Source organism: Triplophysa rosa, linkage group LG14 (assembly GCF_024868665.1).
Source record: "Triplophysa rosa linkage group LG14, Trosa_1v2, whole genome shotgun sequence".
Lineage (NCBI taxonomy): Eukaryota > Metazoa > Chordata > Actinopteri > Cypriniformes > Nemacheilidae > Triplophysa > Triplophysa rosa.
Window position 1 is genome coordinate 9,050,482 of NC_079903.1, and position 12,673 is coordinate 9,063,154.

General features: G+C 36.2%; 1 protein-coding gene across 6 annotated transcripts; it reads right to left on the minus strand.

Moving 5' to 3' along the window:
- Window positions 1-84: 84 nt before the first annotated feature.
- On the minus strand, window positions 85-7,147 carry LOC130564548 (uncharacterized). Of its 6 annotated transcripts, XM_057350676.1 has the most exons (10): window positions 6,946-7,108; window positions 6,268-6,306; window positions 6,028-6,167; window positions 5,734-5,953; window positions 4,697-4,859; window positions 4,554-4,608; window positions 2,588-2,665; window positions 2,087-2,167; window positions 1,612-1,692; window positions 85-1,035 (listed from the first exon to the last, which is right to left on the minus strand). In XM_057350676.1, the coding sequence occupies exons 1-10, from the start codon at window positions 7,058-7,060 to the stop codon at window positions 916-918; spliced, it is 1,092 nt and encodes a 363-aa protein (XP_057206659.1). In that variant the 5' UTR covers window positions 7,061-7,108; the 3' UTR covers window positions 85-915. The 6 variants fall into 6 exon arrangements, with proteins under 6 accessions (XP_057206659.1, XP_057206662.1, XP_057206658.1 ...); XM_057350679.1 differs by lacking the exon at window positions 2,087-2,167; XM_057350675.1 differs by having other exon boundaries at window positions 918-1,692; window positions 5,734-5,950; window positions 6,946-7,147.
- Between the last annotated feature and the right edge of the window lie 5,526 nt (window positions 7,148-12,673).

A 12,673-nucleotide genomic window follows, 5' to 3' on the forward strand; every position in this document is an offset into this window, starting at 1 on the left:
GAACCACCCTATTTGATTTTTATATAATCTTTTCAAAAATCAACACCTAAAGTGTCACATTACAGGTGTAAACGTCATCATGCATCTAAACTGAATTTCCTTCTTCATTCAGGAGGAAAGAAAATTCCATGCGGCCGTTGCAGCTAAACCAAAAACAGATGAAGCCTCTCCCCATCTTCTCTCCAGTGTACATCAAAGTGCAGTGGAAAGAGCAGAGCTAAAGGAAAAGATACAGGTGGTGGTGGGTGTTTTATTGTAAACCTGTAAAAAATAATGCTACATTACTGCAAATACAAGCGCCCACATAATAAAACTAAGACAGCAGTTGGGTTTCTTCGGTAACCTATTCACAAAGAGAAACCGTGTTGGAACAAGTAGCAATTTCATGCTGGTGAGATGATAAAGAGGTAAGGTCGAGTGGCTGAAGATGCCCAAAGATGCACAAAAACTAAACAGCACTGACCACTGTTGACATCTGACAAATGATGAAAAAGGACACCAAGACAGCTGAATAATAATGATATCACGATGCAGAGAACGGTACTTACAAAAATAAATGAATGATTTGCATTATTCATGTTTTAATGTGTGGTAAAACCATACAGCAGAAGGATACCATCCATTATGTGGTTTATTTTATGAATGCCAGAAAACTGAGGCTGCCAATACACTGTGATAAGCAACATATGGGTAACATATGACTAATTTATAAATTACCTCTATTTTCTTTATGATTTTTTTTGAATGCAGTTGTGACTATTTTTTCTAGTGCCTTGAAGTCATTCTTAAGTATGTGTGCTAATGTTGCTAGCATACTTTTGCTACATCTCACAAGAGCAATTTGCTTTTACTGTCTATGCATAAAAAAGTTTCTGTGTGTGACTCATCTGTAATTTAGTCTTACACTAAGCAATACTATATAAATTGATGGCAATGGGCAGATACAGGTTCCTCGTCATCAGGCTTCCAGTCAGAGGTAAGACGTCGGTTCCGGTTTGGCTTGCCGGCAGCATTTGTTGTGAATGGGGAACCATGCTAGTTCCGTACACACAAACACATACATATTTTGTTATTTGATATGTAACATCAACTCAATGGTCGTAATCCAGTTTGCATATGCATAGAGGTTTGTATTAGACACATGGACATCATAATTCACCCCAAAATGCCTCTTTTTAATCATTTACTCATCCTCATGTCATTCCAAATCTGACTCTCTTCTGAACTTTAAATATCTCAAAATATCTTCTTTGAATAAGCAAGAATGAAATTTCGTCATTCTGCTGAACACAAAAGAAAGATATTTGGAAGATTGTTTGTATCCAAACTGTTTTGGGGCACCATTGACTTCAATAGTAGAGAAAAAAGACTACTTTGGTAGTCAATGGTGCCCCAGAAATGTTTAGTTTGCCACATTCTTCATTTATTGTTCTGCTGTGTTCAACAAAACAAAGAATGTTATACAGTTTTGGAACAACTTAAGGGCGAGTGAATGATGACAGAATTTTGAACTACTGTAAAAAAATTTGGGTGAATGATGCTATTTGTCACTATAAAAGAACTGATGTGTGAGTCCTTCCATAAAAGGAGAACCATTACTGTTTTACATACCATTGTAACATATATGTTGTCTGCATTTTGAGTGCTGGATTTACTGGCCATTTTTCCCACAGGCAAAGAATTGTTAGTAACCTAATAAAACACAAAACAAACTTGATTAAGCTGCACCCCTTTTATAAGAACAAACCTAATTCACAATGAAATAGCTCCAAATCCTGATCACTTATATTTGGAGGGCATGCAATTTTACTACAGAAATGTCAAATATTAATTGTTGTCTTAAAGCTGTTGTTTCACTTAAAGAATATATTTTTTAATCTAATTGAGTCAAATGTATTACTTTTATGAAGGCTGTGTGACCATTTTATTAAATTCACATTTCGCTGCATTGCATGGACCTACAGCGAGCGAGGGGAAATTTCTCTAGAGAATATTGTCTGTGCTCAGCAGAAGAAAATATGTAAAATACTGGAAATGGAATGGCTAATGATGTATTTACAGTCTGTCTTGTGAAAATCTTACATACCATAGTAACATAGATGTTTTCTGCATTTAGAGCGCTTGCCTGATTGTCCATGTCAACAATAGGCAGATAACTGTTTGTGACCTGGATTGTAAAGCACAAAACAAATATGACTAAGCCCTGTCATGAGCATGAGGCTGAAAAAAGGAAACTCTTAAATTGGTAGAAGTTCCTAAATTGTTTGGCCTACAGACATAGTATTGTTTCCTTAAAAAATCTAAACGGATATTTGGGTTCTGTTCTGCAAATATTACAATAAAGTAATAAAATGAATTTGAAAGCCCTAAACAGATTAAAAAGTGACCAGTAGATATTAAACAGTTAAAGGAGTAGTTCACTTTAAAATAAACCCCCATTGACTTTCCATATAGGAATAAAAATGACTATGGAAAGTCAATGGGGGCTTATTTTGGGCTTAACTACTTCTTTCATATATACAAAATAAATATTATAAGTTGTACTGGTAGGGTCTTGTATTCACAAATTACCAAATGTTTTACATACCATAGCGTAAACATTGTCTGCATTTGGGGTGCTGGGTTGAGTCCCCATGTCAACCACAGGCATGGAATGGTTTGTGACCTGTATTATGAAACATGTAAAACAATCATGAAATTAAACTTTGGTCATATTTCAAATTAGAAACATGGGATTTTGTTGTCCAAATATTAATATAAAGTAGAATGGAAAATAAGCCTGGCATGTATTAAAATGATTAAAAACTCACCAAACTGGGCACATATTTGCACGTAACATGTAAATAATGTACAGACAGCCAGTTATCAAAGAATACACCTGTTGTTGTTATTAGTTTTGAACATACCTTGGCGTTAAATAACATACCTTGGTGTTAAATGAATCAAGTCAGAGTGCCATTTAATAATGATTTAATATTGTGTTTTATTATTAAAAACTACAGTCCAAACTGGAAACTCTAAAAGGACTTTTTTAATTCACAGTTATAAATAAATTAGGGCTGTCAATCGATTAAAATATTTAATCGCGATTAATCGCATGATTGTAATGAGTTAACTCGTGATTAATTGCAACTTAATCGCACATTTTTATCCATTATAAATGTACCTTAAATTAATACTTTTCAAGTTTTTAATACTCTAATCAACATGGGCATGGACAAATATTGATGCTTTATGCAAATGTATATTGTTTATTATTATTGAAACCATACTCAACATAGAGCATGGAGACTAGACATGTTTCAAAGGTCATAGATGTTTTTCAAAGAACTTGTACATGTCTATTAAACACATGAAAAAAAACTGGAAAAACACAGGTTCCCATTACTTCTTTCTCTGCACTGAGCTATTTACTTACACAAGCATGTTTACATTTTCGCAACTGTGATAGCTCGGTGGAGGCTGTGTGCAATGCAAGGCATATGCTCGAACGGAAGCTGCCTGGCCGCGGCAATCATGTTGCGTGCACTATCGGTGGTCAGTGGGCTAATTTTGAATTCAATATTCCACTGTCTGGCTACCTGCAGAAAGTGCTCAGCGCAAACGTCAGCATAGTGCCTCTCGTCTGTCTTCATGACGGTCAAAGCGTACGACTGTAGTTTCCAGTGTGTGTCAAAATAATGAGCCATGACCCCCATAGCTATGGTTACTGAGGGAAGTCCAGTAATCTCTGGTGAGCGCAACCGTGTTTGTCTGTCTTATCGCCTCCTCGACTTTCGCTTTCTCCTCTTCGTAAGAGTCGTGAATCTTGCTTGTAACAGTGGCTCTCGAAGGTAGTTCATATGTGTAATCGTTAGATGCGATGCGAATAATTTCAAGTAGACCCTCGTCCTCCACTACATTAACTGGCCTACATGCTGTAGCCACCCATTTAGCTATCGATGTGGTGAGTCTGTTGCTTGTGGAGTTGTCCATCCGTCTCTGCTGAAAACAATCTAGTGTGGTCTGCCGCGAGGAGGAGAGCTCTCTGCGTCAGTTGTATGCTTCGCTTCAAGTGATCTTTTAAACTCGACGTGCTGCGGTGATAGCTTAATTCACATCGACAATAAATGCAGATCACTTTAGTCTTGTCGACAGAACCATCAGACATCGTTTTATATATGAATTTTACGTTCAGAAGACCTATTTATTTCTCCATTTCTGTTTGCTGCTGCATCGTTTACTTTCTCAAACTACGGGCAAGGCCAAGGTTCAAACAGAAAATGCGCGCTGCGTTAATCGCACGTTAATAAAATGAGTGCCGTTAAAAGGAATTTGCGTTTGTTATTAACGCGTTAATTTTGACAGCCCTAAAATAAATACATAACTTTGTCACGGGTGACCAACCTGCACTACATGTCATACTTAAAGCCCACATAACGGTTTCTAGACGTGAACATGTCAGTACTGAACATCACCGCTAATAAAATTTAAATGAGCATGTAACCAAATACAGACAAGAAACTAAGAGCGGAAATGAGAGCAGATGTGTGAAAGTTTCACAGATATGTTACCTTGTATCTGATGTCAGCAGTCTGACCTCTGGTTTCAACCTCTGCTATATTTTGCCTAGATGAAAAGTGTAGATCAAAAATAAGATAAAACTGCCCCCTGCTATACTGTATCTGCAAAGTGTGTGTTTACAATGACATGGTACCTTAAGATATCCTTTCTCTGGTGGGGGGACCTGCAAGTTCTCCTCCCCAAAAATACTGTACCAATGAGAAGCACAATTCCAGCCACCGAAACCACTGCCACCCACCAGGGAGGATGGGTCTCCACGTTGTCAACACCTGGAGTGTTTCTTCTGGTCAGTGGGGCTAAAGAATTCAGAAGAGGAGAGGAACTAAGGTTGGAACTCTTCAGATTACTTATATAAAACAAAGTATGTTTACAATAGTTTTAGTAAACTATAGCACAATGATTAAGTAAACAATATGTTCATTTTTGAGTGAATTATTTATTTAAACGGGTATGACACCAAGAGACATACAGAAAATTGGTGAAACTAAAAGAGCAATTATTGTGTATCGTGTGGCTAGTTTAACATGTAGCATGAAAACAGACTTGAAACCATGAAAAGGGGCATTACTTGACATTACTCTGATCTTGGGCAGCTAAATGTGGTTAAATATAGGAATTGATATCTAATATTAGTACTTACTATACAATTGTTTTACAATATTTGTATCTCATGCACCTCACATAATCCATTTTACTGGACAATTTACTGTGTGGCTCAAAGACAAAATACGCTTAGAAATATGTATTTTTAAACATCCTTTAAAGGTAATTAATATTTTCGAGTTAGAAAGAATGTGTTTAGACGAGTTATGTTTGTTGAAAAACATTTCAATGCATATGAATGCATTTTTTCTTTTTTTTACTTCCCCATTCAAAAAATGTTGACTTTTGCAACTAATTTACATTGAACAGGCTTCTACTTGGATGCCTATATTAGTGTTTGCCTGTGCTGCCAAGTTCATAAATATAGTTTTGAATTACTATTAAAAGGTATTTGATGAAATAGCATTTTAATTGTTTTACATTGGTTGTACACAGAATGACACAGAAAGTGCAGCCTATCCATTACATGAAAGTAACTTTTTTCAATATTTGAGATAAACTTACAATCACTACAAAAAGTAAACAAGCAAACAAATAAAAAAGTAAACACAAACTAAACTTTATTACCTGAGTGGACAATAAGCTGTGTATTATTCTTGTAGAAAATGCCATCACGCCGCAGTCTGCACATGTAAGTTCCATTGTTCTCATGTGTCACTGAATGGAGAACAATATCAAAACTCCCCAGCTTCACATTTCCCTGAAGCAGCACATGGTGACCAGGAGTTGATGCGGTCCGATTCCCAATTTGGTAGAGGATTATTTTAGGCTGAAATGAGATACCCTGCTTTTATAAAATGAGAAAACAATATTAGCATTTATGACAAATGTTTGAGGAAAATGGTGCTAAAATATATCTACCTTGAATTCCCATTCCACATTAAGAGAGCTGGGGTCCAGTTGTCCAGGACATTGAGTGAAATTACACAGCAAACAGACATCTGTTCCAACATCAACCCTCTGGTCTGGGCTTGTCATCACACAAGCATGGGTTTCATACGCTGTCCATCAGAAAGGGTGGACATTTAATGAAATAACTAACTAATAAATAATACCTGCTCACGTAATAATAATAATAAATAAAAATCAGCGTAGGCTTACCTGTGAAAATGAATATTGCTGTGAAAAGGTACCACATCACTTGACATATAAGGAACAAAGGGTAGTATAACTTAAACATTATTTACTCCATTGTCTAATGAGCATTGTGATGTGCTTTCTGACACACTTCTGAGTGGTTGGTTATCTGTATCTGAAACACTGCAACCACATCCTCACATACTACACGTGATGCGCTCCAACACATAATGCGTTTTTACATTCATGCATATTCTTATACACAAATGACCACAAGCTAAATTCTGCTGAAAGATAAAAGGTTTATCAGTGCTGTAAATGCAGCTGTCTGTTTTCATTTTAGTTGTTTTTTAGTTAGACTGACAAAATTAAGGAAGATAGAGAAAAATAAGCATGACACTCCTGAAGAAGGACATAAAAAAAATGCATTTTACATTAGACATTGAAGAATAACAACATTTTAGAAGTCTCAAAAGACGTCAAGTCCACCCAAACTTTATTTATAAAATTATTTAGAATTTGAATGATACCCAAATAGAAAATGTGCTTTTAGATTCAATGGTTCCTATAAAACAACATACAAACTCAACTGATCTGAATCTAAAAGAACCACACAAAATGAACTAAACTAAACTATAAATAATACATTTAAAATGAGAGTTCACTATCCCACAAATGAAAATGATATCATCATTTACTCACCCTCTTGCCATTTAAAACCTGTATGACTTTCATTCTCACACAGAATAGAAAAGAACATATGTTGAAAAGGTTGTAAACCGGCACCCATTGACTTGCATTGGTTTTGTGTCCACATAGAAGTGAATGGGGGCCAGTGCTGTTCGGCTACCAACTTCCTTTAAAATGTCTTTTGTGTTTAGTAGAAGAAAGAAAGTCACACAGGTTTGAAATGACAAGAGGGTGTGTAAATGATGACAGCATTTTCATTTTTTTGCATGTACTATCCTTTATACAGGACCTGTGAATTTCGTCCCTTATAGTTTAAAACAATGAAATATGTCAGACAGTAATAAAGAGGTATTTGAAAAGTCTAAGTAAGTCTGGTTTTAATTGAGCTTGGAAAAGAAAATACCATGCTTGCTTTTTATTGAAATACGGGTCTCTACCGCCCCCTTGTGTGCAATTATAATATTTTAGAACTTGCTGTTATCCAGTTGAAATAGTGCTTCGTCAGCGATCTGAATCTCGAAGTGTTTAATGGTTGAATTTTTCATCAGATTCATCATTTGTCACTGAACACATGTAATACAAATAAGTTTAAATGAGCTGGCATTTTCATCTATGTGATTCTACAATTCATGCTAAAATGCAACAATGGCAGTGTTCATTGAATGTGTTGCGTGTGAGAGCAAATTGCAAACAGGTCTGGCACGTGCAGACTAGAGGCATTTTTTTGTAATTAAAGGCCCTTTTACGAAGGCCTTCCCAATCTAACTATAAGTAAAATTAATTAATAATAATATATATTTAAAATAAAATGACCACGTGATGACCTGACGACCTCATCAGGGAGTTCGGGACGATCTGATACGTTCAGGGTAGATAGCGTTCGCATGTTCACATCAATCGTTCTTGCTGTTTGGGGGAGAAAAGTTATTATTACTACAGTATTTATTTAAGAAGCATAGAGTGCCTTCAAAATAATTATCACAGCACTTGTAAAACATGTTTATTCTGATTCTTTCATCCTCCGAATTATATCAACAGGCCTACTATTTTTATTGTCTTTATCATTTAAAAATGAATAAATTCAGAACAGGATTAGAATAGAATTTTATTTTTAATATGACAAAAATATGTTTGTTCCTACAACAACAACAAAAACAATAGAAAAAAAACACCATAGCCTGTAAACTCAATAATATCCCTCTGGAAATAAATGTCAATGTCAATATAAAATGAATAATATACCTGACTTGACACCAAAGTGCAGAGTGTTGGGGGTTATTTGTATTTGGTTTCAGCATTCCAGTTTCAATATCATCACACACACACACGCACGCACGCACGCACGCACGCACGTTTTACGTGCTTTACCTGCAGCTCTTGGTGTGTAGCAGCCTCTGTAAGCGATGCATCTTCTTATTATTTCTTTGCACACACTGTCAGCAATCTTTACATCTTGTCATGGTCACATAACTGTTGTTTGATCAGCTAATATATGTCCCATGTTCGTTTTACTTTCCATAGTCTCAGATGACCTCCAGTATGAGCAGCAACATCCCCAGCAACCCTCTCAAAATCAGCTGCTCCCTGTAAGTTATGTCAGCCCACAGTGTTTTAAAGCCTGTTGCCTACAATCTTACAATATAATACGTCATGATACAGGGGCCATGTTTATTTCCAATAGTGACCATGTCCTACACAGAGTTAACAGCTTTTCTTTATTATTCTGTACATATGAGAGGAAAAATCCTAAAGTTTGGACAATAGCACACGTCAATTTCTAATCCCAGAGTTATTAATGGATCCAAAGAAAATATTTTGAACCTTTTAAACATTAAAGTGGTCTTTTCTGTTCAGTTTCTTTTTCAAAACTGCATCACAGCATTGGCTGCTATCAATACAGACGCCTCTACGAATATCAGCAAGGAATGTCTCGCAAATATTTTATACTTTGAGCACCTGCCCCTTTAAAGGTGTCTGCACGGCCCTGTCTGGCACAACCTTCATTTTATGCTTTCAGACTAATAGCTACTAACAGTCACGCCAAACTCGCAGTTTTGTTGAAGATTATATCAGAATATAAGAAACGTTATAGCGCCCTCTGCTGCACAAAGACTGTAAGTGTTGTAATGCAAAGACAACCGTACAACAGGCAAAAACTGAATACAAAACTTTGTGTTTTGTTACCAAACATAGCATTTATAATTGTCTGCTTACTGTGACCCAACCAGAGGTTGTATTATACTTTTAATTTTTCCTAGGGTACTGGTTTTTTCACTAGACATTAAAGATGTTGTGTGTGTGATAGCTATTATTTTTCTTATTTTTTTACATTTGTACAAATCACAGAATGTAACTAGATGCCTTTTCAGAATCGTTTTAAACAATACTGTGGGTTTGTGTGTCGTTCAACAACCAGACTTTCAAGGAGCCATGCAGTCATTGAGAGTCAGGATCTCTCCTCAGTTTACAGTAGCAGTCTGTGTTGCTTTCTCTGACAGCTTGACACACTGATAGCAAAGAAATGTTCGTATCTATTTTATCCTGCACCTGTAAAGAATCATTACGCAAAGTTGGTAAATGTAAAAATCTCAATGTTTTCTGCCAAGTCGCATGCCAGGAGTCTGTGAAATTGCAGACATTTAACACCCAATTAAGAAAGCAGATCCTTGTTGTTTGTTTAATTATCAGTCTATTTCACATCTGTGTTTTATCTCTGGAGAAGGTGGTTGCTCAGCAACTGAGCTCACGACTCCACAGGAACATCTCTTCTTTATATAACTGAGAAAAACTTTGACGAGCACAGCAAATTTCCGATTGTTAAATTCACACCAGCAGTGTGAAAATCAACACTTTTTGGGGGGGTTATATAGGTCCACACTAAATCGAGTTAAATTAACATTTTAAAAAGTGTCTAGCACAGTGTAATAAAAACACTTGGAGTGTTCAGTTTTAACACCACTAGTGTGCTTTTTCATTCCATGAAGGCTCCATTTACACCAAATAAGTGCTGAAACTACACTATAATGTGTCAATAGTTTAACACTATGCGAGTTTAGTGGACACTAGTTTAGTGTTTATACATGTCCTGATTAAGGTAATTGAATTTAATCTATAATTATGATAAAGTAAATACATGTACAAATCAATTAAAGAAGAGCCAACATACTGTCTCAGTTTGATCTTTTATTTTTAACAAATAAACATCTCAAACCAACACAAATGAAGGAACAATATATTCACCATCTGACCCACACTGAAGATCAAACGGTCTGTAGAACCTTAGAGCATTAGCTTTAATAAGTTCGCCCCACCCATAGTCTCTCTGTACTTTAAATGCACGATGATGCTCTGAGAAATGTTCAGTGAAAAGCTTATCAACAATAAAATACACAGTGTTGTTAATTAAAAGTATTTTCCGAATCTGACTAAAAACAGGAATTTCATCCTTAATTTCATTGCGTACAATGAGGTCTTGTCTGTATTCTGTCCCATCTATTTTAACCCAGTCATGGAATGCATTACTGTCTCTATGGGATTTTGTAGCACTTCTGCAAACTTTTCGCCACCCACAATATCATCCCAACACAATGTTTTCATAGGCCCACATTCAATTTGAGTCAATGGTGTTGTTTCCCAAAGATAGCCTATTGACATATGATGACGTTTTGCCAAAGATTTGGTAATATTTTTGAAATTCTTGTGTATTCTTGAAAACTTTATGTTTTGCCTCAAACCTCATGCACCACATGTGCACTAACGGACCAATTTTTCGAATGCAGGCCGGATAATGGATCATAAAATGATGTTTGGGCAGCAGGTTCTTATGTGGGTACAATTCTTTAAACAATTCATGGTGCTCAATAATTAAGTACTTGAGGAGAACAGTCATTCCTTAAGAAATAGACGGGGACAAAACCAGATTGAGAATCTGACGTAAGAGCAAAAGCAAATACCAATGCTTATCCCCAAGTGGTACAACATCGCCAAACAGTAATGGAACGTTTTTGATAAGACAGAGGGCCTGAATAGAGACCTATGCTGTTTCCACTATGCTCTAAATTCACTTTGGTAGGACGATTTTTTCTCTCTAAATACCAATAGTCATATGAATATATCCTAGAGAGCAACTCACAGTGCGTGACAAACTTTTCTGAAAGGTATCAAACAGTAGTTTCATTTCAAATTGAGCAACTCCTAGGAGATCATGCATCACATCTAGAGCGTAGTTGTGGCAGACATGAAAAACTGCAGGCTGTTGAGTGTCTTTTCAGGCCATGTGTTGACTTGAGTTGAGGGTCAGTTTCCAACTCACTGCAGTGCTGTTCATAAATTGTACGATCACGCAAAATTACCCTAACATCATCCTCATTGTAAATAAACTGGGCATCTGCTTTCTCTGTCAAACATAAACGGCAGAAGTAATTGCCACTGAACGATTCTGTGAAACCAAGGATCGAATGCATCCCCAAGCTGTCTCCAACTACTTGACATATTGTACCATAAACTCTACTTGTGGATATGGGTAGTATAATCCCATCTAAGCAGTCAGTGACTTTCTGTGCTCCTGCTGACTATGATGTCAGCATGGCCTGACCTCCACCATAACCTTCGGTTAGAACATCATGTCCGCTGTTGTATCATCAAAAATACTGTAGTTAGTCGAAACATCTTGATCTCCTGGTATATGGTGCCAAAGTGCTATAGAAATTGTTTTTTTGCTGTGAAACCTATAAGAGAACACTATACACACTTTATTCATCACTGAACCATGTGTAACTTGATGGTTGTAACAGCATGCAGCCTAGGAATTTGCTGTACTTTCATATGCAGCTTGTATGAATCAGCTGGGTTCCTCTCCATCTCCCCTTATCCACTTAATCATACCCAACCCTAAAATATTCACCACAATTTAAAAGATAAGACTGGTTAGTAAAAAATGAATTTGAATTACTCTTGTAATTTTGAGCAGCTAAGACCTGATAGGTACTATTTTGTAAGATTTAGACATTTCACTACGCGTCATGATTTTAAATTGAGAGCTGTGAGTCTTACATTGATAAAACCAAACGCCCACAATAAATATGAACTAAATGCTTCTGACGCCCTTGACAATATGCAAAGACACATTTTTAGCACTCAAGACAAACGCTCATTACTCCAATACTAATTGGTGTATAGCAGGAATAAGATGTTTGATCTTAGAAGAGATGAGCAAATTCATAATCACATCTGAAGGGATGTTAAGTCACTGTGGATGAAGGTTTACCACCATGGAATAAGGTACTGCAGTTATTATATTTTCAGATTTGACAGGCAGCCCTGATTTAAAATTCTTGGAAATGTTTTTTTTTTTTTTGAGAAAGTGAGCTTCGTCTTTCTGATAACATGTATATATGAAGAGTTTATTACAATTAGTATATTACAACACCCATAATATAGCATATACCTCATTGTCCCAGAATAAACCAATTCAGGACGATACAGACCTTTGGGAAATTAGGATTTATGGTTCCTTGTTTTATGTATGTTAACCACTAGATTTTTTTTAAAGAAGATATTTACTTTTTATGCATGTGTTGCAATACCATCCTCAGCCACTAGAATGCAGTGCAGCACCACTAAATACCTAAACCCAACCTGCAACCCCAAGACAAACAGATGTTAGCACGTGTGTCAGCAATTTGTTAATAATTTATAAGGAATTAATTAGCATTCCTCTAATTACTCCATGAATATTCCA